This window comes from Lissotriton helveticus (genome assembly GCF_964261635.1).
Source record: "Lissotriton helveticus chromosome 1_1 unlocalized genomic scaffold, aLisHel1.1 SUPER_1_unloc_27, whole genome shotgun sequence".
In the NCBI taxonomy this organism is placed as follows: domain Eukaryota; kingdom Metazoa; phylum Chordata; class Amphibia; order Caudata; family Salamandridae; genus Lissotriton; species Lissotriton helveticus.
In genome coordinates, this window is record NW_027611667.1 from 2,629,899 (window position 1) to 2,656,671 (window position 26,773).

General features: G+C 46.0%; 1 protein-coding gene across 1 annotated transcript; it reads left to right on the top strand.

Moving 5' to 3' along the window:
* The first annotated feature begins 265 nt into the window (after positions 1-265).
* Positions 266-25,970, top strand: LOC144805812 (uncharacterized). The gene is made up of 5 exons (XM_078672290.1): positions 266-417; positions 1,723-1,773; positions 9,375-9,493; positions 12,815-12,884; positions 22,546-25,970. Exon 5 carries the CDS (start codon positions 23,936-23,938, stop codon positions 25,898-25,900), a length of 1,965 nt encoding a protein of 654 aa, XP_078528416.1. The 5' UTR covers positions 266-417; positions 1,723-1,773; positions 9,375-9,493; positions 12,815-12,884; positions 22,546-23,935; the 3' UTR covers positions 25,901-25,970.
* The last annotated feature ends 803 nt before the right edge of the window (positions 25,971-26,773 follow it).

A 26,773-nucleotide genomic window follows, 5' to 3' on the forward strand; every position in this document is an offset into this window, starting at 1 on the left:
TTGACCTGTCTGACCCTTAAAACCATTCCCGTCTGTGACATCCGAAATTCCAAGTCTTTACAGGTATAAATTGCTTGTTTGTGTGAAATGTATTCACTCCTGGAGCCTGGAGGCGGCGGTTCCGTCAGCGGCCACCAGAGGGCGCTCCTCGCCTGCTGATGAACTCCACTGAGCACATAAAGGGAGAAGAGTTTCCTCCTCCGGGTCAGCGGTGGCAGAGACAGCACAGGTAGCGATGGTGACATCACTTCCGGCCTCTCCTGGTGTGTGCAGCCTGCTGCAGAGGAGGAAGGAGCCCTGTCTGGTGAGCAGTGACCTCCAGCTACAGACCCCCCAGTGGTGGTTCATCTTCAGACTCTCACAGACCCCTCCCAGCCCCCCAGGGGGAGGAGAGAGCCTGGAAAGGTTTCTGATCAGGTAGGAGAGGCCTGTCCAGGGGTGCAAGGGGGAGAGGCCTGTCCAGAGGGGCAAAGGAGATGAGGCCTGTCCAAGGGGGGGGCAGAGGAGGAGAGCCCTGTGCTGGGGTGCAGAGGAGGTGAGGCCTGTCCAGGGGTGCAGACATGGTGAGGCCTGTCCAGTGGTGCAGAGGAGAGGCCTGTCCAGGGGTGCAGAGGAGGTGAGGCCTGTCCAGGGGTGCAAGGGGTGAGGCCTGTCCAGGGACAGAGGAGGTGAGGCCTGTCCAGGGGTGCAGAGGAGCTGAGGCCTGTCCAGGGGTCAGAGGAGCTGAGGCCTGTCCAGGGATCAGAGGAGGTGAGGCCTGTCCAGAGGTGCAGAGGAGGAGAGGCCTGTCCAGAGGAGTTGAGGCCTCTCCAGGGGTGCAGAGGAGGCGAGGCCTGTCCAGGGGTGCAGAGGAGGAGAGGCCTGTCCAGGGGTCCAGAGGAGGAGAGGTCTGTCCCGGGGTGCAGAGGAAGAGAGGCCTGTCCAGGGGTGCAGAGGAGGTGAGGCCTGTCCAGGGGTGCAGATGAGGTGAGGCCTGTCCAGGGGTGCAGAGGAAGTGAGGCATGTCCAGGGGTGCAGAGATGGTGAGGCCTGTCCAGGGGTGCAGAGGAGGTGAGGCCTGTCCAGGGGTGCAGAGGAGGTGAGGCCTTTCTAGTTGTGCAGAGGAGGAGAGGCCTGTCTAGGGGTGCAGAGGAAGTGAGGCCTTTCTAGCGGTGCAGAGGAGTAGAGACCTGTCCAGGGGTGCAGAGGAAGAGAGGCCTGTCCAGGGGAGCAGAGGAGGTGAGGCCTGGGGTGCAGAGGAGATGAAGCCTGTCAAGGGGTGCAGAGGAGGTGAGGCATGTCCAGGGGTGCAGAGGAGGTGAGGCCTGTCCAGGGGTCAGAGGAGGTGAGGCCTGTCCAGGGGTGTAGATGAGGTGAGGCCTGTCCTGTGTTTGGGTGGTTCATAGAATGTGGGGCCTCTCCAGGAGGGATGCAGTGAGATGAGGCCTGTCGGTCCAGGCGGGGTGGTCGAGAGCTGAGTTTAAATTTGTTAATTGTTGTCCCAAGAGATTTGTGGAAGGAGTGTAAGTTGTTTATAAAATGGCCAATTGAAGAGCCACAGAGTGAAGCGCCTCAAAATATTTTATTATATATTACAAGAGATTAATGCAGATTTACAGACAATATTGCAAAGTCGTAGACCGGGTGAAGGAGGACGCGCTATCTTCCAACACCACAGTCTTCATGACTAAGACCAGTAATACTGAAGACTCTGAGACTCACTGCAGTAATTTCTCCTTTCAGAGCGTTATTGCTGCAGATGGAGTGAAGCCGAGAAGTAAGCACATTACTAAGGTACCAACAAAGTTTAATATTGTTCATTTGTATTAACTGTTTCTCTTTTGCAGCATTTGAAAATGCATTTTCTAGTTTTGTTGTTCTTTGTTTTGTTTTTTCTTGTAGGTTGTTACCTTTGGTTTAAAGGGAAGGATGTTGTAGTGTGTGACCTTAATGCTGCAGTTTGCATTTCATTACAATCATTTGCTTACCCTGGAGAATCTCCAGGGTGCAGGAGGTTTGCTGTTCCAGAGTTCTTTCTTTAGCTTCTGGGCAATTGTCGCTCTGTGGCGATCTGTGGACCTGTTTCTCTGCTCTTCTTGTAGTAGCTCCTATCAGAGCTTCATCCTCCCGCCAACGATAATAAGATGCTAGGCATCACCCAGCACACAACACAGTCTATGATGGGCTACGTCTATCTGTTCGGCGCAGTTAGAGCGAAGATAAAGTTCTCCGGATCTATCAGGCTGTGAATGTAACCTAAGGGCTTAAGATGAAATAAAGAGCTTACCTCCTTCCTGAGTGGTTCCAGACTGCTGTGTGCAGACCCTATAGCTGGCAGCACCCTGGAGTATGTATGTATAAATCAAATTATGTTGGAAGTAACCTGCAACATAGTGGCATGCAGCACCCTGCCATAGAGTAGGATTTCTCATAGTATTTTATTTCCTGACACAATAATGGTGCTAGTCTATTAACTGGCAGAAGAACAACACTGGCCATACATTTCCTGCCACAGTCTTTAAAATGACGTACACATTAGGAATGGCATTTCATTCTGCTGGAATAATAACACATGTTATCTTGCACTCTGCTATGATGTTGCACCACAGATCTTTGGCTGCAATGCATTCCATGTTTCATTCAAACATGCTTTCTACGGGGCACATACATGATTTGCTGCTGTAGGGAAATAATGCTCCTGTGTACTGTGGCAGACTCAGAAATATTGAAAAACGTAATGATTTCTCTTTCAGCTCTTCCTAGTAAAATCTTTCACTTTTTGACCCAGCAGAAACATAACTTAGTACCATTAAAATAGTTGTGATAGGGAACAATCATGTGGGGTTAGGACTGGCTCGACCAGAGTGCTTGCTGACTTGGAGGAGCATGGAGTTGGCCACCTTGCCTGGTCCGGTGTGGAACCAAGCCAGCGATGCTTTGCTGCAGTCTCATTTGCCCTGTTAGCTGGTCAACAATTTGAGGAGGAGGAGGTGAAGAGCTCGCTAAGTGTGCCATGAGGCTGGCATTTCAGTACATCCCTGAAAAGTGAGCTTTGAGTCGATGTAGTGTTCCTCTTATGCCACGTGCAATTCATCCTCTCCAAAGCCTCAAGAATTCCTGGGTGTGAAGGGCGGCTAATTCTGATTTGGTCCTTGATAGTTTTCCAGAAACTCATGTTCTTAATTGTTCATGTTTGTCAGTAAATTAAACACGCCCAGGGGTTTTATCTCTTCAGTTGACAGAAGCTGCAATAAGAGTTTTCTTCTCGTTGCAAAGAAATATGAACAACTGACGAGCCTCTGTCTGTCAAAGAATGGAAGGGCTGGGGAACTGTCAGTCATCTCACTGCTAAGCAGAGCAGTGTCATGCTTCATCCTCCGTCAGGCCTCTGATTTTAACCAACATCACTTAGAACACTGGGACTTTAGAGACCATCCTTTTAATGAGAAAAACAAAACTACAAGTCCCATAAGCCAAGTCAAGTCAAAAAGGCTTTATTTCGATAAAAAAATTATCATAAAAGCTTCACATAAAATTCATGAATACATTAAGAAGAGCCAAAAATAAACAAAGTACAAAAAGAATCTATGCATGAACAGTTAAAAAGGAATTCAGTGTTTTTTAAAAATCACATCATAAATTATTTAAGAAAGAATTAAACAATTGATTTAAGCCTTTTGGCTCGGATAGACCAAGCCCATGATAAGAATTTGGCAAGAGCACAAACATAGGTGGTACGGCTATCAGACATTAGTATGCGTATTGCATCTGAGTGACACCTAGTGCCCAGTTGGCGGCATAGATGTTTAAGCCATATCTTCCTGGGTAAAGTATACTCTCCACATTCGAACATGAAATGTGCCACTGTCTCTGGTCTAACTAGACATGCTGGGCAAAGCTCTGCAGTTTGTGCAGGCAATTTCCATCGTGCGGAAAAAGCGTACAACGGCAATGTTCCTGCTCTAAATTTTAAGTAAAGTGCCCTATCAAAAGGTTTTCCAATAACGTCTAAATAAAGTTCTCGTTTTGGTAGGTCCTTAAACTTTAGAAAATCTTCAGTAAGTCTGCCCAAGGAAGCATTAGTATTCCATTGTAACGCAATCCAGTTCCAATAAAGTTTCTTAAGGGTTGCCTTTGGGGGAGAAGATCTATTTGCCCACGCATCATTTAGACCCAAGTTAAGTAGCAAGGTTTTCATGTCGCTCAGCCATTTAATTTTGTGCCACCCTGATAAAGACATAATTTCTGCGAGGCCTTGCGCATATTTACTAAGTTCGGGCACTCGCCACAATCGTGCCCATAATAGGAGTGGGCGAAATTTTGCTAAATCGTCAATAGGGCGACAACCCAGATCCAGCATTAGTGGGACCGTAGGGGTACCCTGAGGGAGTGACATAATCGCCCTACAGAATTTCTTTTCAGATCTTGGCAAATCATTGGTAATAGATGAACCCCATAGCTCCGCCCCATACAGAGCAGAACTGACCCCTTTAGCTACATAAATATCGAGGACAACAGCTATTGGTCTGATTTCGCAGGAGCGTTGTTCTTTCAAAATAGCTCCTGTTATCCTCTTATGGGACAATAACATTTTATCCAAATGTGGGGTCCATTGCATTTTATGGGATAAGCGAATGCCGAGGTAGTCAAACACTTCTACCCTCTCCAAAGGTTCAGCATTCAGAGTTGGAGGGCGTGCTAATTTTTTTGGGGGGTTCAACACAAGGTATTTCGTTTTACCCGTATTATTTACCAGGCCCGTTCAGTGCAGAAAGATTGGAAGTTGTTAAAAAGCCTTTGAAGACCTATTGGGGTTTTCGATATTAAGAGCGTATCATCCGCAAAGAGAAGGGTAGGTATACGTTCTCCAGCCAGGGATGGTTCATCTGAAGGATGTTCCCGAAGGTGCTCAACCACCCCGTTGATATAAAGGGAAAAAAGGGTGGGAGCTAGGACACATCCCTGGCGGACCCCCCTCTCAACCTGGATACTGCTAGTTTTTTCTCCTCCCGAACCCCACCTAATCTGGGCAAAACTATTATCATGGAGCCTAACCAGTAATGAAAGTATATGATGTGGCAACCCCATATCGGCCAAGACTCTCCACAGGGTCTCCCTCGGTTCAAGGTCAAAGGCAGTCTTTAAATCGATAAACGCGAGATAAAGACTGCCTTTGCCTATAACCACGACCTTCCAATACACCATCATCAGCCTAAAAGCTTGTTCGATTGTCCCAGTACCCACTCTAAATCCTGCCTGGTAGTCAGAAAGGATTTTATTTTCTTCTATCCAGTCCAGTATTCTGACCAGTAGAACCTTGCCGACTACTTTTTGACTAATGTCCAGCAGGCTAATGGGCCTATAGTTGGTCGGGTCTTCTCTGGCGCCTTTTTTAAAGATGAGGACAACCTCTGCCCCTTTCCATGGTGAAGGGATCGGAGCACCCCTGCAGATGGCAACAAGTAAGCAGTGAATAAGTTTCCCCCACTTTGGGATGTCTCATCTCAAGAGGTCACCAGGAATACCGTCCGGGCCAGCGGCTTTTTGGGGCATGATGGTGCTTACGGCATACTCCACTTCTTTTATTGTGAAGTCAAACTCTTCGGGGTAAATACCCCAGTCTGTTTGATTCATTGTTAGGGCCACAACCCTCCCTTCAGCATCATTGGGAGCCTCAATAGAAGTCTGATCATCTTGTCGGGAGTATAGCTTTGAGAAGTGGTTAACCCACGCCTGGCTTGAGATGTTGCATGTGATAAGATCACTATCTGGCCTATTTCTGGCTCTAATTGTATCCCAGAAACATTTTGGATCTTTTTTGAGGCTAGCTTCTTTAAGAGTGAACCAGTACTCCTCTTCCCACTCTTTTTTTGCGTGTGCCAGTGTGCTCTTATGCTCTTTCCTGGCTGTCTGGATCAGGGATTGAGATTTACTTTTGACGGCCTCTAGTAAGAGAGACTTTGCCCGTCTGCATGCTGGAGTATACCAACGGCCTCTAGTAAGAGAGACTTTGCCCGTCTGCATGCTGGAGTATACCAATCATGCTTTCCCCTGGGTTTGTGATGAGACGAGTTCCTCCCTGCAGAGCCCCTTACCCAAAAAACTTCCCCTATGGACTTGACAACTGCTTCGAAAATAGGTGTTACCTTTTCGATTAGCAAGGCTGGATTAGTGTTGTCTAATTCTATTTGTGAGGCCATAAGTAATTCGTCTATGGTGGAAAGCTTGGCAGCATCAGTGGCAATTTTATTCCACTTTAGACGTCTTCCACAGGAACAAACAATAGTTGTGTGTGGGCAGTTAAATGAGACTACAGATGCATTGCTAAGCCAGGGATTCGTTAAAGATAGGGAAAGTGAGTTGTGGTCGCTCTCCACAGTAGGTGTAACTACCATGTCTTGGACCAGTCTCCAGAGTTTTAGGTCCAACAGAATATAATCAATCCTTGAGGAATGATCAACTCTGTTGAACGTATGGGCACCCAGGCGGTCTGAAGTTGTACGATCATTCGTAGCTCTTAAACCAAACTCTAGTGTCAGTGCATTTAGCTGTATTGCGCTACGGGACCATCTTTTTATCGGGGGGATAGTAAGTGCAGGAATACCCCATCTGCTGTCCTCCTCAACTAGGTCTGAAATGTCCTCCATAGGGAGTGGCTCATAGGTGCAATTGAAGTCACCTGCTACCAAGGTATGGTCAGCTTCCACATGATCTCTAAGTTGTGTTTCAAGATCAGAAATCACCATAGAAGTACACCCATTTTTTGTGCCTCTGGCATAGATATTATATATGGCAAGGGATAAGCCCATACTAGGATTAGTTAGTAGGATCCCTAATATATCTGGGCTATTAACCTGCCTAGATGTTATACAGCAGTTAAGGGAAATGCTTATCCAAATAAGAAGACCCCCCGAGGGACGTCCCTTCCCGTGCGTTGCTTTCTCAGCAGGCACAAAATGGGTTACAAATCCTACCCGATGGAGCGGTTCCATACTCCAGGTCTCCTGGAAGAGGCAGATTTTGTGTGCCTCAACCAAGTCGTTCCATTCAGGCAGGCCCAATTTCCTATGAATACCTGCAAGGTTCCAACTAAGAATTTTTATTGGTTCCTTGGCGGGTTTACTTTTATAGTTGTTAGTTTCAGTAAGGATTTGGGCTTCCAGGCAATCACTTGCCAGCATAGAGGATGTTTGCTGGGTTAAACTAGTGACTAACGTGGTTAGAGGATTAGAGCACGTGGGTTGTAATACAATCGGCGCGCGCTCCTCCTCGCACCAGTCCAAGTCCAATTATGGGGTGGTAGTTTCCTCAGAAATGAGTCAATCTACCTCATCAAGGGCGCAGAATCTGTTCCAATGTGCAAACTGGGATAAAGAAGGGTCGAATTCAGGGGGGCCTTGCCAGGGTGGCTGGCGATATTGGATAGTATGATGGGGAACATATGTATGGGCCCTATTGGTTGGAAAGCCAAATCTCGGAAATTGTTGTCTTGGTGCCACAGGGTAAAAGTAAGAAAGAGGAAATGGATGGACTTGGGTATTGGGTCCACTACTGGGTGCCTTACATATGTAATTTGCTACTTCTGTATCCCTGAAATTAACAGTTATAACGTCCCCTGCTATGGTTTTAGTGTTTCTTCCAACCCACTCTCCTCTTCTAACTGCGAGTATTTCACCATACATGTTTTGGGGTAAAGGTCTATGTAGCTTGAGCCACTGTGCACATTTATTTCTCAGCTCAACAAAGGATTCCCTTCTTCCCTCCTTGAGAGGTGGAACACCCGTTAACACAACCACAAATGGTGAAGCCACCGGTGGCAAATTAATTGTCTTAAAGCGAGCTGGTCTTTTTGCTGGCTCTTGTTTTTTGGTTGGGGAAAAGGCTATTGTGGCACTTTTACCAGTGCTTTGCACACCCTTCGCTGATTGGTTGGGCGATTTTCTAGTACCCAAATCCTGTTGCGTCTCCAGAATAGGGCCACTAGTGTTAGGATTTGAAGGAGTGGCAGCAGGTTTTTCCCCAGTTTGAATCGGGCGTTGATTATTTGCTCCTGTGGTTGCTGGAGGCAGTTTAGGTTTAATGGGGTCATCTTTTGATGGTTTACTAATCGTTTCTCCCAATGGCACCCCTTTCAAGTTTCCTTGGGTAACTATTGCCATATTTCCACTTGATTTGTTGGAGCCAATCCCTCTGGTATTGATTAGTGATGTCAGTCTATCAATTTTAGACATTAAAGGCTTTATGTGGGCAATAATCGTGGCTTCAAGATCTGATTTTAGATCAGCTACCATGTTTACTACCCAACACGGTATGCCAGATGCGGAGTTGGGAGCGGGAGACACCAAGTTATGGTTCTGTATAATATTTTTGGGCTTTTTCTTTGACATTGGTTTGCTATTTATAGGACCCATACTCTCTTTTCCTGGCAATAAGTTACTTGTTGATCCATCCTCCCTTGTGGGGCTTAGGTTAGGTGGAGTATCTTGTGAGCTCCCTGGTTGTTCAGTGAGAGGTTGACCACACGGAAAATTGGCAAACGAGGCGCTGACTCCGAGGCTTAAGTCCAGCTCATCGTTAGCATCCTGAGATAGGGCCAGGGGATCGGCTGCTACCTCCCGAGAGTCTGACAAAAATATAGTTGGTGGCAAAGATAACCTCCTTTCAGTATTAGCAATTGCGGAAGATACAACCCCTATAGTCTGTTGTAACATGATGTCGATTGCAGTGAGGGTAGGAACCGGTTGGGGAGTGGGTTCTTTTAGTTTAGATTTAGATCTTAAAACAGGCATTCTACCGGGTTTCAAACCTTTCCTCATACTGTATATTGTCGAGGGGATAGAGTCAGTGTGCACATAAAATGTAGAGTATTGTGATGGTAAAATATCCTGACCTTTAGGGCTTGGTGGTCGATGTGAAAGTGAGGGGGCCTGACCTGACCTCCTCTGACCGATGAGGGCCGTAGAGGGCCCGCCCTTTGCCCGGGCGTCCCGCTCGCGTCCCGCGACGCTGAGGGCTCGCTGAATTTGTAGCCCCTCCTGGCGCGTCTAGCGCGTCAGGGAACGCGCCGCTGCAAAGGCTGCCGGGATTTGAAGTCCCGGAGTGGCGGGGGCGTGCCTGGTGGCGGCGGTCGCTGTTGATGAAGTTATTTGGCGTGGCGTGGACCTGCAAGACTCCTCTTGTGCCTCGATCCTAGCGTTTGCTTGCCAGGCAAGAGATTGATTCCCCCAGTTCCATAAGCAATAGTGGTGGAAGGTGTCACGCGTGACCTGGGGCAACATCCGATTCAGCACATCCAGTTTCATTTTTTAAGTATTTGACACAATATTGAATTTATAACCTTTGTTTTTTATGAGCATGAGTCACCAGAATACTAAAAACGTGTCTTTTATTTTCAGGGTCAATTAAGTATTGGTCACCTGCTTAGAAGCTCTGTTCATTGTTCAGTATTTGTCATTGATCTCCACGTATGGCTGGTTTGGGTCTGCCCCCGCATCGTTCCCGATAACTCGCACAGGTAAGGAGCTTGTAGCAGCAACATGATAACCTCATTCTCGTATGTAAGAATTGCGCTCCGAGGCAGGTATCCGGTCATTTCTGTGAAACAAGCAAGCGCCAATATCTGCTATGTACATTTGTTAAAATAAAACACAATCGAATCACAGTATACTGTTCCGGAGGTCGCAGACACCCTAGGAAGCATGTGCTTTTAAGACAAGTTGCATTCACTCACCTGAAGGTGACATGCTTCATCGTTGGGCTATACTCCTCACCAGGCCGGCGCTACAATGCCTGGCGAGCACCACAAGAAGGCACTTTGTTGGAGATCTTTTATTAAGTACGCCGGATGAGCATAGAAGGACAGAGGATGTTGTGCCATAAGATGTGAGATTGGTGAAAGTCTGAATATAAGATCAACTATCGACCAGTTGCCGCAATATAGTTAATGTGATCATCCTGGTCCATGTTGAGGTTCAAAACAGTAGCAGAGAAATTGAGGAACTAATGGCCCCTATCACTGTGTGAAAGTGTCGATCACCTATGGACCTGCTGGTAAGCTGGGGTCTATACTTCAGGTCAACGTTTTTCATGCCTTGTGTAGTCATGGAGCAATCAGGTGGCACTTCATCAGGACCAAATATGGAAAAACGAGTAAATGTGACCTAATCTTCTCCACAGCGTGAGGAGCTCTATAACTCAATGCCCTGCATCGTGCATAGGTGATAAGGTGCCTATTAACATCTTGCTACCACAGGTGAGCGCTGTCTAACAGAGTGCACTAGATACGGTAACCCTCCTAAAATTCAGTATATATTGACTTGTCCAATAGCAAGGACGCCGCATCAGAGGGCGACTGGTTTGAAAAGCACATGCTTCCTAGGGTGCCTGTGTTCAGTTAGAGATAATGTCTTTAGGACTGAACCTCCAGAACAGTATACTGTGAGTTGATTTATATGAAGAATGTGTATACTGGACTGTCATTTTCCTCAGCATCTCTTGTGCTATGTAAAATAAAACACAACACATTGGGAGGCCAACACATCTATCATACATTTAATGCAAAAATAGCAAAAGGCCAAGCAAACTAACAAGTCACAATTGTCTTTGCAATGGGCGAGAGCATCCACCCTAAAGCAAGTTGGAGTATATAATGCTAATGCTACACAATGTATTTTTATGCACTTTTCTCCTAATACAAGTCAATGAAACATGAACACGTGATAGAAGCAGTTACTGAAACAACACTAATGAGGAGGAGGCAGGATCTTCTCTCGAGAGGAATGTGAGGAGTCCATGAGATGCAGATAAAAGACAGAACAGGAACCAAGTTTCTGATCCCATGTAGGCTGCACAGCCACGTGAATGAATTAATCCAATCAATTAATGCTTTCTTCTTTTTACTTCGCTTAATCCTTTTTTACTCAATTTCTTTTTAACCATTTTTCATTTGCTTCAATCCATTTTATTCATTCTACTTCCAAGATGAAACGTTCCCAAAAACACAGGAGAGGTGGTTGCCATATGTCACGTTTTTTTTATTGTTATTAAAAAGCCCAATGCATTTCGGGAGATTTCCCTTCGTCAGGGGCATCTAAAAAGCAAGCAAATTCATGTGCATTACCATCAACGTACTTTACACACATGTCTTTAAAATATATACATTCTTAATATGTTTTGTACACAAACAAAAAATGTCCATGAAACTGCAAACAGAATAGCACTCCACATTTTGATAGTCATCAAGTTGCACTCAGCGTTGAACTTATACCCCTCCGTAGCTAGCCCTCTTGCCAAACAACAATCATACTTTGCAATATGCTGCCCCATACATGTGGCGCTACCTTGCGTCATCTCACCACCCCAAGCTGTTACCTGTTCCTAGGCGTTATTCTTATGCCCTCAATAGCCATTGCCTATCTTTAACAAAACCCTGCTTCATAATACACTGCCCTGTATCTGTGAGGCTCAATTTCGTCATCGCAACAACCTTCACTTCTACCTGCCCTTAAGTCCACTTCAATCATATTAGGCTTACCGTGACATATGCTGAAACGATTGTCACACCATCCTACTTGGCAAACTGCCCACTCTTGCTGAATTGACCGTGTAAACTTCTTGACAATTTAGTCCGATGTTCTGCACTGCTACAACCCGCATCTTGTTAGCAATTATATCGGTCTTAATTGTTACGTACTACGTGATTTTATGTCATCCTTCCCACTCTGAAATCAGGTGTTTCCTATCGAACCAGGTCACAGTCAAATTGCTCTCGTTGTTTGTGAAGAACATCATTTGTTATCTGTTGCATTTACAGCAATGCAGATTAACTTACACATCCATTTGTTTACACCTGGGAGTCGTAGCTGCATACTTGCAAAATAGACAACACCTATCTCTCTTCAGAGTACCAGTGATTAAAGCCTTCATGGAAGGATTAAATAGGGTTATACCCCCAAGTATTCCCCCTGCTCCAGAGTGGAATTTAAACATAGTCCTTACAAGGCTAATGGGCCCACCTTTTGAACCAATGCACAAATGTCCGTTACAATTCCTATCATGGAAAGTTGCTTTCCTCAGAACGATAAACTCACTAAGGAGAGTTGATGAACTTCAGGCATTACCTATACAAGAGCCTTCCTTTCAACTTCACAAAGCTTGAGTGGTTCTACGTACCAATCCTAAATTTCTCCTTAAAGTAGTTTCCGCGTAGGGGTAATTCGTGTGCGATATCAAATTAAAATAACATAACATTAGCATTTTTATTATTAATTTAACCATCGTAATTCTTGTAAAGAATTTATGTGCTGCAATTATAATAATGCAAAAGACACACAATTGATGGACGGAATGCAGAACAAATCAAAACATTCACCCTAAATCAAGAGATCTGGGTAAATCCATCATTATTTTGCTCACCATGCCACCCCAGTTCAGACATGGCCATATGCGAATCAGTCTTGACCCTGTGCCTTATGGGAACAGTCCAACCCGAACTGCAATGATAATAGAAGCAGATAAAAGTAATTAGCAAAATAAGCACATTGAACAGAATAAATTGTTCCACCATCTTTCTAAAACATTGTACATATGCAAGCGTATAAAAACTGTATATAGCGTTTTCCTACTATGCTTTCCCGTGTGTGTGTCTGTGTGTGTCTGTTGGTCTCTGTGTTTCTGTCTCCCATTCCCTGTAGGGAAAGTATGTAGCTCCCCGTTGTAGAAGAGTCGGTCAAGAGGGAGCACACTGCATTGAATAATTTCTTGGTATGTACTTTTTATTAGTATTACAGGAAATCACAATGATTGATTGTCTCTGTTATATTCTTCTTTCCCACAGGGTCTTCCTCTTCAGTCCCTTAGGTGAGCCTCGGCCGCCGTCGTCCCTCGGACAGAAGGAAAAGACCCAGGTAAGTGTTTTTGCTTTATGGTTTAGTCAAGGGAGGATGTGAGGGATAAATAATAGCTATGCATAAATGTCAAGGGAGGGTGTAGAGGTTGGAGCAACCAAAACAAAAAGAGTTGCCGATGATTTCTGCTCTTGTCTTTGTTTCCATCTCACTTATTTCCTTTTCCTTTGGTCCCTTTCACCCCTCAGCCTTCCCTCCCGTCCCTCTTTGACTCAGCCCCTTTCCAAAAGCCCCGAAGACGCCCACGCACCTGGAAGAGCCATGTCCCTCCGGGGCCATGGCGTGGTGACTCCGTGTCCTTCAGTGAGGTCTGGTCTTCTGCTTCGGCTTTCCCTCCTCCGCCAGGTTCGGGTGTTCTGCTCGCCGACAAGCTGTGACCTCCCCTGGGCTCCGGTTCTCTCTCTCGTAAGGCTGTTAGTCCTTCTCTGTCTTTCCGGTCTTCCCCGCTAGTTTTTCCGCCTCGCGTTCCCATGCCACGCGTAGCTGGACTAACTACTGAGCAACCTGACGCGCTCTCCGCCCCCGCCTTCTTCAAGTGTGTATCCTCTGATGTCCGTCCTCAGCTCCGGCTTAAAGGGGCCGCCTGCCGATTCCCCTCTCTCCACTTCTTGATAACAGCAAATCGGACAACTGGTTAAAGGGGACTGTGAATATAGGAGGGGAGAAATATATGAAGGGATGGCTGGCACTCCTTATCCTCTATCCCATTGTCTACCACAGGGGCTACCTGACACACCCCACATACACCCAAAATAGCTTATCCTAAAAACACACCTCCCAAAAACAAGATACCAAACAAAAGGAAAATCTATCTTAGGAGCTTCAGGTGATGTCCCTCGTGTCTGATTACTGGTGTTTGTTTAGGTTTACAGGAGTCCAGATGTTACATAGCAAACCTTGTCTATGCATGCCGTGTATTTTTCATTCATTATTGTAGTGTTTATGTAATCCACTCATCGCGTGCCAGAAGGTAGATGCATTTGGCTACAGTTGTTTATATAGCGCCAGACTAGATCTGGTCTATGTCTCCTGCTCCACAGCTTGTACCTGTAAAAGTGCATCAATGTCTCCTTCCCTTGGAAGAAAATCCACTTGTATTCCAGTTTAAGCATATTTATTCTCATAGAATCACTTTCAAAATCCACTGTTCCGCAAGTACATTCAAATTCAGTCTGCCCCGATTCATTTTGGGGGTTCCCCCTTCATCAGGGGCGCACATGAGGAATCTATGTTGTATGCAGAACATAGTGACATAAGAATTAACTTGCAATGCAATCTAATCCTACAGATACATAAATGAATAGTTTACTACATGTCGTGGTAGAACCTAACCAACCGCATGTCTGCGTTTGTGTTATACCAGGGTCTCCACCTTTTCGATAGTGAGAGCTACTTCTGATCGAGGAGAATCAGCCTGATCTACTGCCTTTATCACGTGGCTTAGCGAGGGGTAGATAAAAGCCAAGCAACTTAATTGCTGCCCCTAGAGCGCCCAGTCCTGCTGCAATGAGCACATAGCATTTGTAGCACTGGGTTAGGAAAGGTTTACCTGTAGGGCCACAAATTATGCCACCCTAAGGGACCCCTCACCAAGCACATACATACACACATACATACATACATACATACTGCCACTGCAGCTGTGTGTCTTGGTGCAGACAAAACTGAAGAGTCGACATCCCTGTATGCGATGCCCATAGGGACTGTCTGAGATGTAGGTAAGACACCCCTCTAGCAGGCCTTATAGTGCACGCTTCTTGAGGGATATCTCCTGTGAGGGCGCAGCTGCATGAGCAGATATGCCCCTGCAATGTCCTTGTCGATTCCTGGATATTACAAGTGACCAGGCAAGCTCTATAGTAAGCACATTGGCTGCACACTTGTCATTACGAGTTCCACAGCTCCATGAAGGTTTCACTGAAATATGGGATATTTGATACCAAACATCTCAGCATAATAAACCTGCGCTGATTGCAGTGTCCGATTTATTAAATATTTCACACAGAGTGCCCCTTAGAGGGGTCCTCTAAGATCTACCAATCCTTCGTGTGATCATCGACTGGCCTGAGCCAGCCTGCTACCACCAGACAGTGTTCTGTCCTCATGGGTAGAGTGCCTGTGCACTTTGAGGTCGATAACAATGCCTTTCCTGGGTGGAGGTGTTCACACCTCCCCCTGGTCAGGCAGAGTCATATGTGGGAACGATTTTCAAAGGCCTTGCCGCCTTAGTAATGCGACCCCAGCCTCTTCTGTTAGAGGGAGCAAGCAATCTTTCTGTCCTCCCCCCCTTTTAGGTGCAAGGACAGGTGGGAAACTTTTGATAGAACAGGAGGTGCGCCCCGCGCCCCCTCCGTCAACTCCGCCCCTCATCTGCTGGAGGCAAGGTGAAGTACACTTTGTAGTGCCCACTATCTTGAAGATGGTGGGGCTTATCCAATCAGGGCTAGGACTGTGTCCCCTTCCCACAGGAGGTGGGCATGATAGAGGGTATAGACACCCCATGAGAGGGGCCCATTAGCCTCTACCTGTCACTCCCTTGTAACACCCTTAAATCAAGATTTTAGGTGGCATCCCCAGACCCTGAATTTCAGTTCCTGGCGACCTAAGAAGAGCCGAGCACTGCAGCCTTCTCTGCTGGTGAGGATCTGTGGAGAACTATGGACTTGCAGCCCAGCGACCTCCAGAACCTTGGGAGGACTACCTGCCTTCAATAAAGGGCAATCTAGTTTTGTGTAGTGGGATTTGGCCAGGGAGTGTCAGGACAAGCCAAGCTATGTCATTCACTCTATATTTGCAGACTTTGTGTTTTTGGTCTAATCACTCTCACTAATGTGCCCCGTATTTTCGGTGTCAACACTATCGATTGAGCACTAGTTCAATAAAAAGAGTTTTACAAAGTACCTGTGTCTTGGCAAGATAAGCAGTGTGCAGGTCATTTATTCAATCGAGTCTGTTGTTGAGCTCTGAGTTCAAGCTGCCCTTTAATGTAAACAGAGTAATTGATTTGGCAGTATCAGTATCTGCAGTTAAATTAGACAAAAATGAGTTCTAAATGCCACCTCCCTGGCATCCTGAATGGCCTCCACCCAATCGCCATCGCGAAGCATGCCTAGATCCCTCTCCCGCACAGCTCTCCGCGTCCCCAAGGGATCCAGAGAATTGTAGATCAACTTCCTATACATGGTTGAGATTGCTTTTTCAGTCCGGGATTAGTTAGCAGCAGGTCCTCCAGTAGGGATGCATCAGGCAACTGCCCCCCTTCCCGGATGTGACTTTGCAGAGCGTGGCCACCTGCAAATGTCAGAACTGTTTATAGTCGCCTAATTTATACTTTTGTTGTAGGATCGTGAAGGACACAAGTGCCTGTCCCCTCCACACATCGCCCGGCCGTTCTAAGCTAATCAATCCCCATTTTGTGAAGCCCTGCAATCCTCCCGCTGCACTTAAGAGATCACCATCTTACACTGGAGTAATTTCAGTCAGCTTACCTTCCCAGCCTAAATACTTGGTAGCCTCTTTCCACACCCTTACCAATGTTTGGGTATGAGTAGGCAGGGTGCACTCATACTTTCTTCGATACAGCACCGGGGAGGGGTAACCTCTCTTGCTCATGGCCAATCTATCTACCCGGTAAGCAGGATCCTCACAGTCCGCAATAAATCCAGTTGTTGACTGCCACCAGCTGCGTGGCCCAGTAATACTTGTGAATACTCCGGACCGCCAGTCCATCTTAATAAACTCCCCTCTGCACCTTACTCAGCGTGACGTGCCACCATCCCACAACAGGAGCCGAAGTTCTCAGACTACCTTTTGAAAAAAAATGTCTGGTGGGATCTTAAAGGACATTTTTTGCACAATGTACAGGAGACCCTGGAGCGTCATCACTTCAAATAGGGCCACCTGGCCCAGTAAGGAGATCGTCCGCAAGTGTGGGGCATCCCAGCAAAGACTGTCTAATTTCGGGAGTATGTTCCTGCCTGTGCTCTCTTGTAATGAACACAACCAAATATTTAAAGCCATGTAGTGCCATCCTAACTTCGCACCTAGACTTCAGCCGCAGGGTCCCTGCCACCAGCAGGAATATTAAGGACTTCTTCCAGTTGATATTATATCCTGATCAACAGGAATATCCCATATGAGAGGTCCTGGTGAACCCAAACATGTGTGAAGAGCATAGGAGACAAGGAACATCCCTGTCAGATGGCAAACACTCGGTAGACTGTATTATTGACGCCCATGCGCGCTAGAGGGGCCACAAACAAGAGCTTAACAGCAGCGCTACTGGTTCAGCAAAGGAATCTCCTATTGTATGTGGTACTCCATTAAGGTGTCGGAGATTTAAGCGCGTTCCCTGGTGTGGTATAAAGCCCGATTGATCAGGATGAACCACTGTTGCAATTACTGTCCGCAGGCAGATCGCCAGGGCGTTCGCAAGTACCTTAGTCTCAATATTAAGCGGGGAGATAAGTCTATAAGACCCACACTCGGTTGCTGGTTCGTCCTTTTTGGGATGACCGCCACCTCAGACGTTCCTTGGTCCTCCGGGAGACACCCTTATTTTCAGGCAGTCTGAAACATACTCTGGAGGTACTCCCTGATTTTATCCATCATGATTTTATATAATTCTAACGGGAGCACATCAGGTCCCGTTGCTTATTTATTTAGTCTACTGTCAGGTCTTGGTCTAGTGCGTCTCGGTCCTCATTCGTTAGCATTGACAGGGTCAGGTCTTTCAGGAAGTCTCTCCCAGTATTTCCGTCCCCTTGTTGTCAATAACCTCAAGGATCCAGTTCCGTCCTTTGTCTTGTCTCTCTAACCATGTAAGCAACTCATTGGCTTTATCACCGACATCATAGAGACAATGCTGGGTAGCCAGCGCATGAGTGGACGCTATTTTCCATTAGTGCTCTTAATGTGTGCTGCTTCAGTTCATGGTGTAATGGGAGAGAAACTGATTCCCCACTTGCCACGCGAACCTCCAGGAAAGCACATTCCTTGTCCTGAGCCTCGCACTTCAATTTACGTTCCTTTGACATTCTCCCAATCAAGGCTTGTGTCTGGCCGCGAATCACTGCCTTGAATTCATCATATAGCACGCAAGCTGATTCAACAGGCCGCCCGTTCTCCTTAAAATAGAAGTCTGCTCCATCTCTCATACAAGCTTTGAACGTCTTGTCTTTTAAATATCACGGATCAACCCTTGGGGGTAGGATGAAGTGCACAACCGGACCATCGAGTTGCACCTTCCCCAGCGAATGGTCTGAGATTCCCCCTGCTATGTGCGTAGCGGCTCTGAAATCAACTTTATGGACAGTCTGGGTGAAAAGATAGTGCAGGGATGCCAGATTAGCATCTGCTGCAGACAGGTGCGTCCGGTTCTGATACAGTCTTCCCCTCTAGGGGCATTTAGGAGTATCATGAATATAGTGTAGGTGCAGTTCTGTCACTCCAGTCACCCCAATGCGTATATGCTCTGTTGTAAGCATCTTACCCTTTTACAAAATGAGTCAGTCATGTCTGGGTCTTTTTCCTGTTTCCCGGCACTTGAATGGCACGCCCGAACACTCGAGAGAGCAGTGACCCACCAGCAGGCTTTTGTGGAGCACTTTTGTCCTGGGTGTAGGGCTGCATTCAGTAGGGCACCCACTCTGTCTTTTCTTTGCAGTTGCCTGAAGATCAGCAGTCCCAAGGTAGCAGTCACACCTGGCCTGTCAGCAATTGAGCCCACACTGTGGCCAGCTGGACCACAGGCGTAAGCTCAGACAAGGTGTTCGACACTGGAGTAGTTGCAGTCCCTCATGGGCCTCTGACACAGAGTAGTCAAAAACTCAGCAGCTAAAAGCCCAACACAGGCTCTCCAGGAAGCCAGTAGATTCAGACCCTGTTGTGTTAGGAATTTGGCAAATGCAATCTCGAACGGACCAGTTGGCAGTACACAATCGTCCAACTGGGCCTCAAAAATCACGTTGTCGTAGAGTTTTATTTTCTGCCTTGAACTGTTGGGAGTCTTGGCGGGGGGTCCCTCAGACTAGCTGGTCCTGCTGGATGGCTTTCCGGCCCGCCCTACAAATACCGGGGATGTGTCAGACCTTGCTTCTTCCAGGACCGCCTTGTCCTCCTACTGGATAGTCAAACTCCCTTCCCTTTCTTACCAGACAAGCAGACTTCTAGGCTCCTCAGTACAGGTACATAGCTTCTCCATTAAGTAATTCAGCCTGCAGGTGATGTCACTTCAACTTAGATAGACTGTCAGGCTGACACCATCCCTGGTGTCACAGCAGGCACCTGAGTACTTTGTAGAGCACATTATTCCTTGGTAACAGAGGACTTTGAACTCGGGTATAAATGAGGGATAGATGGTCCCACTTGTATACACAACTGGCAGGCAGGAGATGCAGTTTACTCTGTCGCACTCTCACATTGCATTTATGCTACGCACACCCAACACCCTAAACATGCACTTGATGTTAGCGCAAAGTCTGGGCACAGGTATAGAAATGGAGCATTACATGGGTGTGTCAGTAGGATGCCACTCTACTGACCACGATGCAAAGATCTCATCAGGCTATTGATCCTTACAACAGGGTGCATTGCCACCACCGCTCTAGCTGGTAAACCCATGACAGTCCTCTGCCTTAAATAAGGGCACACTTGGTGTGACCCTCCAGGTCACAGGACCGGTCCAAGACCTCTCATAGTCCCTTGTTAGAAGTTGCACAGTACTGGGGTGGCAGAAAAATCTCACGTAATTGTTTTGTGGTAGATTTACCCCAGTAACGTACAGTTACTAGTTTGGCGCCATGGACTGGGGAGTTGCCACGAGGAACAGATTCTCCTGCCTGTCATACCACATGCCATTCACTATTTCATAGTGTTTTTCTTTTTTTATTTACCACTTGTTTTAAGCAGGTGGTATATATATATAAATATATATGCATGTGGTTGGTTGGGGGGATATGGGTGAAGAAGCAGGGAAGGGAAGAGGAAAGCATTTTCTAACAGAGGGAAGAATTGTGGGTTTCCCCCAGTTAGTAAAAAAACAGGATAAGTCTTGGCTGCTTCTGCTGCACCCAGAGTCTTGTGCGTCTTTTCAGTCTAATTTTTCTGTCTGGAAAAAAATTGTGTCCTGTTTTTCTGCACCCGATTACATCCAGGTGCAGAAAAACCTAACAACTGATTTTTTCTTTTTTGTAAAACCTTTTTATTGATTTTTGGAAATAATGTTCACAGTAAATAATAATGCGACGAAGGTGATACAATAGTACAGACATGCCCGTTAGATGTATACAATATTCCACAGGCGCGTGGAGTAGGGGCATGGACCGCTTAGAACTGATGTAGCTTGAGCGCAAGGAGAATTTGGTGGAAAGAAACAGGGCGACTACGTGTGGGGTGAGGGAACTTGGTAAAGAAAGCAGTGTCCCTGCGAAGGGAGGGAGAGAGAAAAGAGAAAAGAGAAAGCCCCGGAGGGGAATGAACTAACTGGGGAGGAGGGGGTGGGAGAGGTATGTGGACTGAGCCAAGGGAGCTGGGCAGGCGAATTGCACTGAGCGCATCTACGGAGTAAAACAATTGTGGGAGGGAAGAGTGGGGTAGAACAGAGCGGAGGCCGGAGGGGTGGATTCGGAAATGGGTGGGGTGGGGGCGGGGGGCATGTCGATTATTCCCTATGAGGGCATCGATGCCGTCCGGGGCGCGGGGCGTGTTGGGAGGGGCTTGGGGTATCACGCTGGTGATCTGACAGAGATTCATGGGATAGGGTGGCCCATTCTTGGGAGATAGGACGCTTGCGCTGACCTGTAGCTTCCTCCTCCCGAAGGGCATCCTCTTCCGCTGCAGTCCGCTTTCTCACTGCGCCCGCCCACGTCTCTAGTGAGGGTCCAGCTGGCGCGCGCCATTGCATGGCTATGTTCCTTTTGGCTAGAAGCAAGGATAGCGCAGCATATCTGAACTGCACCTGGTGTGTTTTTGGCCTGTGGAATGTCCCCAGGGGGACTGCCTCCCAGGAATGCAGGTCGGTGAGGCCTGTGAGGGTGCTAATGAAGTCAAGTATGGCTGACCAGTAAGGCTGAAGGGTTGGGCAGTCCTAGAACATGTCGTGGAAGTGTGCGTACGGGGAGTGACATCTGGGGCATAAGAACTGAGTGTCAGGATAGAAACGCTGGAAGCGTGCCGGGGGTCTGGTAAGCCCTATGTAAAATGTAGTATTGTATGTTTTTGAACTGCGCGTTTCTCTACACCTTCTTTGGGAATTCCAGCGCTCTGTCCCACTCCCGGTCATGTAATTGTCTCCCAATCTCGTCCTCCCACACCGTCCTAAGAGTGAGTAGCGGCTTGTGTGTAAGTTCCCGGATGGACTTGTACAACCAAGTGACTAGGTGTCTTCCGCTCCCCATGTAGAGGATAGTGTGTATTACGGGATGTGTCGCAGGGCTCACTGACCGTTAGATCACCATGTGGGCGATAGCCGTCGATAAGTTGGGGATGTGTCAGGAACTGCCCTGGGGGGAGGCCAAGGTCCTCCATAAGTTGTGCGAACTGGCGAAGCTGGCCCTCCTCAAATAGTGCCTCCGCCTCTGTGACCTCAGAGTCCGTCCATGCTCCTACCATGGCGCTCGTAAAGTAGGAGACGCCGCGTGGCCACCCCGCTAGTGGCAGCCGTGGGGAGTAGCAAGTGGTCCTCGTTGCCATGCGGTGAATTTCCAACATACATTGGCGGACCACGGACACCTGCAAGGGGTAGGTCCGGCAGGGTTTGATGCCAGGGAGCAGCAGCCGACAGAGTTCCGGGATGGGGCCGTGCGTTGTATGAGTTTCCCCGGAATGTCTTACCGCCGTCCAATACGAGAGCCACTGAAATTGCGCTGCTAGGAAGTACGATTCGAAGTCGGGGGCACCCAGGCCCCCCTGTGTGGTGGATAGTCTAAGTTTGGCGAGGGCTATTCTATGCCGACCATTTCCCCATATAAGGGTGCGGAGCAGTGAGTCCAGTTCGTGGAAAAAACTTCTGGGAGGCACCACCGGTAGGTTGGTGAAATAATACAGTAAGCGAGGGACAATGATCATTTTTGCCAGGGCTACTCGCCCGATGGGGGCTAGTGGGAGGTGTTTCCAGAAGCGCACCGAGGCGCGGTTGCCAGCGAGAACCTTGCCATGATTCATCAGGTGGAATAAAATGAACACATGAAAGTACGCCTTAATTTCATTGCCCTTGATTCATACTCTGGACCATAGTTGAGGGATAGGTCTAGGCATAGTCCTTGCAACACACAATAGATTTGTGTGCGGCAGAGGCCAGAACTCAAAAGTCAGGATACCAGATACAAGTAGGTGGTAACTCAGGGCAGGGGAAAACACCTGTTGTCCATGGAGGGGAAATTCCCATCTCAAAAATCTACATTAAAAATTAATTAATAGTATTCTTTTTTAAATATCTGTTTGGTGCCAGTCCATATGACTTTAATTTCTGCTTTGGGATTCTATGTTACAAGTCCATAGGGTACATGTATCCTTTGTGAGCTTAATAAAATGTTGGAAATTCTACAAATCCTCACTCCTACATCCAAGTACTCTTAGGCTACCATTCTACACTCTGCTTGTAAATTTTTTATGGGGAAATTTACATGTATTATGTATTAACTATTTAATTTTAATACTATAGGTGATTGAAATTACGGACGAAGAAAGCAAGATTTAGCACCAGGCAACTGAATGTTAGTGCCATAAGAAGGATTATTTTGAAAAACTGAAGGACATCCAGCATTCTAAGTTTAAACAATTTCCAAAGTCTAGGTGTGGCGAGGAAGTGGGAGCTGAGGAAAGTACTATACCTGTAAGTGAAGTCTCTAAATTTAGCATTTCATTAACCCAGAGCAAAGTCATATCTGTCCACACAGCATCAGAAATAATCCCAGAAAGACCAATCACAACATCCTCATCTGAAATATTATCAGAAAGACAAATTGCCTCAGCATGACAGAATAACGTTCATCTAAAGCACACATGATCTAAAGCATCATGTTATTCCAGAGAGGAAGCACACACTGCATAAAAGAAAGATATAACAAAAGGTTTCTTCTGCAAACCATCAAAGAAAAGACTCTGAAAGAAGACTCCGAAGCTGACACGCTAACAACCAAAAGATTGGAAAATCGCCTTTGTTCAACAACCGTTTTTAACCAGTTACGCAAGTTTGAGACTATCTGCCTCGGGATATAACACCTCGACCCACTCTGCTTACTCTGGCGAAAACCTTAAAAATCCACCACTTTATTGTGTTCATGACCATCTCAGATTGTTTCCTTTTTATTGTGTACTGTTCTGTAATTCTATGTAAATGGCTTCAACATTATCTGTTGTGCAGGAGTGATATGTAAAACTGTTAAATATAAAAATGGATTTAATGAGCACCGTTGCACTATAGCTAATGTAAATAAATCCTCGTCTTCAGAACTACACCTTACACCAAACATAGAAAGGGTAAAATCAACTGTTGTTCTGCAACTGGTGAGCCACAATAGTACTGTGCATGTTCTAATGTTCTCAGTTACTGCCATTACGTCGGTGCAAAAAGGTACTTATCAGTTTAATCATTAAATATCAGACTAACACCTTATCACTGCATTGCTAAGAACCTATACAAATAGATTTGAGAAAAACTTCAGTCACAAAATAAGTTGCTGCCGGAGAGGCTATAACCAAAAGACTATTATCGGCTAGAAACATTTCGACAGGTGTTAGAGGGCTGCATCCAGACATATTTTGCTCAATTCAAGTGTTAACAAGATTACACACAATTTCTTCTAGAGATAAATACTGAACATTATCTAAATAAGCACGACTCTAAAATTGGGTTCACTCGTACCGTGGCATATAAGCAAGAGAAAACTAAATGTAACTCTAGGAATACACCTTATAAAAACACGTGCTGTGAGAACAAATTCAGTGTTCAAACCCGCCTCAATCAAAGCAAAATAACCCAAGTTGGGGAAATAAGTTACCTGTGCCAAAAAAGATTCAGCCATCAATCTCATCTCACTGAATTTGAGAGAATGCACACTGGGAAAAACATCTCTCAGTGCTCTGAATGCCAAAAAAGTTTCATCAGTAAATATTATCTCACTGAGCATATAAGAATCCACACTGGGGAAAAACCTTATCAGTGCTCTGAATGCCAAAAAAGTTTCAGCAGTAAATATTATCTCACTGAGCATATAAGAATCCACACTGGGGAAAAACCTTATCAGTGCTTTGAATGCCAAAAAAGTTTCAGCAGTAAATATTATCTCACTGAGCATATAAGAATCCACACTGGGGAAAAACCTTATCAGTGCTCTGAATGCCAAAAAAGTTTCAGCAGTAAATATTATCTCACTGAGCATATAAGAATCCACACTGGGGAAAAACCTTATCAGTGCTCTGAATGCCCAAAAAGTTTCAGCTGGAAATCTATTCTCACTGCACATGTGAGAATCCACACTGGGGAAAAACCTTATCAGTGCTCTGAATGCCCAAAAAGTTTCAGCTGGAAATCTCTTCTCACTGCACATGTGAGAATCCACACTGGGGAAAAACCTTATCAGTGCCCTGAATGCCCAAAACGTTTCAACCGTAAATCTTATCTCACTGAACATATGAGAATCCACAGTGGGAAAAACCTCTCTCAGTGCTCAGTGTGCCCAAAAAGTTTCAGCAGTAAATCTTATCTCACTGAGCATATGAGAATCCACACTGGGAAAAACCTCTCTCAGTGCTCTGAATGCACAAAAAGTTTCAGAAGTAAATCTTATCTCACTGAGCATATGAGAATCCACACTGGGGAAAAACCTTATCAGTGCTCTGAATGTCAGAAAAGGTTTAGTATCAAACGGAGACTATATCGACATGCATTAACCCACTCTGTGGAAAACCCTTATCAGTGCTCTGAATGCCCAAAACATTTCAAACTTAAATCACTTCTAACTGCACATTTGAGATTCCACACTGGGGAAAAACCTTATCAGTGCTCAGTGTGCACAAAAAGTTTCAGAAGTAAATCTTATCTCACTGAGCATATGAGAATCCACACTGGGGAAAAACCTTATCAGTGCCCTGAATGCCCAAAACGTTTCAACCGTAAATCTTATCTCACTGAACATATGAGAATCCACAGTGGGAAAAACCTCTCTCAGTGCTCAGTGTGCCCAAAAAGTTTCAGCAGTAAATCTTATCTCACTAAGCATATGAGAATCCACACTGGGAAAAACCTCTCTCAGTGCTCAGTGTGCCCAAAAAGTTTCAGAAGTAAATCTTATCTCACTGAGCATATGAGAATCCACACTGGGGAAAAACCTTATCAGTGCTCGGAATGCCAGAAAAGGTTTAGTATCAAACGGAGTCTATATCGACATGCATTAACCCACTCTGTGGAAAACCCTTATCAGTGCTCTGAATGCCCAAAACATTTCCAACTTAAATCACTTCTAACTGCACATTTGAGATTCCACACTGGGGAAAAACCTTATCAGTGCCCTGAATGCCAGAAATGTTTCATTGACAGAAACAGGCTCACGGTGCATATAAGAACCCACACTGGGGAAAAACCTTATCAGTGCTCTGAATGCCAGAAATGTTTCAGTGAAAAAATCAATCTCACTCAGCATATAAAAACCCACACTGGGGAAAAACCTTATAGGTGCTCTGAATGCCAGAAATGTTTCATTGACAAAAACAGTCTCACTCGGCATATAAGAACCCACACTGGGGAAAAACCTTATCAGTGCTCTGAATGCCAGAAATGTTTCAGTGAAAAAATCAGTCTCACTCAACATATAAGAACCCACACTGGGGAAAAACCTTATAGGTGCTCTGAATGCCAGAAATGTTTCAGCTGTAAATCTACTCTCACTAAACATATGAGAATCCACACTGGGGGGAAAACATTATCAGTGCTCATAATGTCAGAAAAGATTCAGACGCCTGAACACCATTTTTCCTTGTCCATGCAGGATAGTCTCAAATTTCCGTGGTTGCAATAGGAACAAGGGAGTTGTCCCTTCTCTGAAGGAGGGGGCGCCATTAGACTTGACCTTTTCCACATGAGCGATTTTTCAGGGTGTATGGTGAAGTGCCACAGGTCACCTAACATACAAGAGAATACGTATGGCTAACCATATAGAACTATGGCTCCTGATAACCAGGTGCCTTAGAATATGTGCGAGGGACACTGCCTGTTCTTTTCTATATTTTCATATATATATCTTTTTTTTATTATCCCCTCATAAGCTCAGAAGAAGATTACCACCACCAGATACCTGTAACGGGCTGTCCGCTGGACATGGCCCAAACATCCTACACTTATCCATACAAGATTGGGCACTCTGATTCGGGTGCACTGACATCTCTATACCCTTTAACATATGGGTCTGACCGCTTGCAACAGAATACATGCGTAGTACAAGGGACATGGTTTACACACCCATCACTCATTTCTGCTATGAGCAAACTGGTTTTCGGGTCTGCTGATTTTCCTAATGGGTCTTCTGCCCTTGGGTATATGGCGCTTACCCTTTAAAAACACATCCTAGTACATTGTGGTATTTGCATTTAACTTCGATGGAGGCCTGTCTTTAGTGATTCTATTCCACGTGAAGAAGCGGCTGTGTGTGACAGAGGCACGAAGGCCTTCAGCATTTAGTGCACGTTGATTCAGATTCATGCTGCCTGCATGGGACTGCATTTCCCAAGTACACGTGGTCACAAGACTGCATCAGAGTGATGCGATTATACAACCTCCTATATTTTTGTCTGACACTGTGTCTATGTGCTCATTAGTCACTCTCCCCCCTGACTCCGGTATTTCCATTGTCCAAATTATGCCTCCCCTCATTTGTACTGATTCCGGTACTTCT

Bases quoted from the DNA above. Each gene is read 5' to 3' on its own strand.
- LOC144805812 (XM_078672290.1), top strand. From the start codon at position 23,936: ATGCACACTGGGAAAAACATCTCTCAGTGCTCTGAATGCCAAAAAAGT.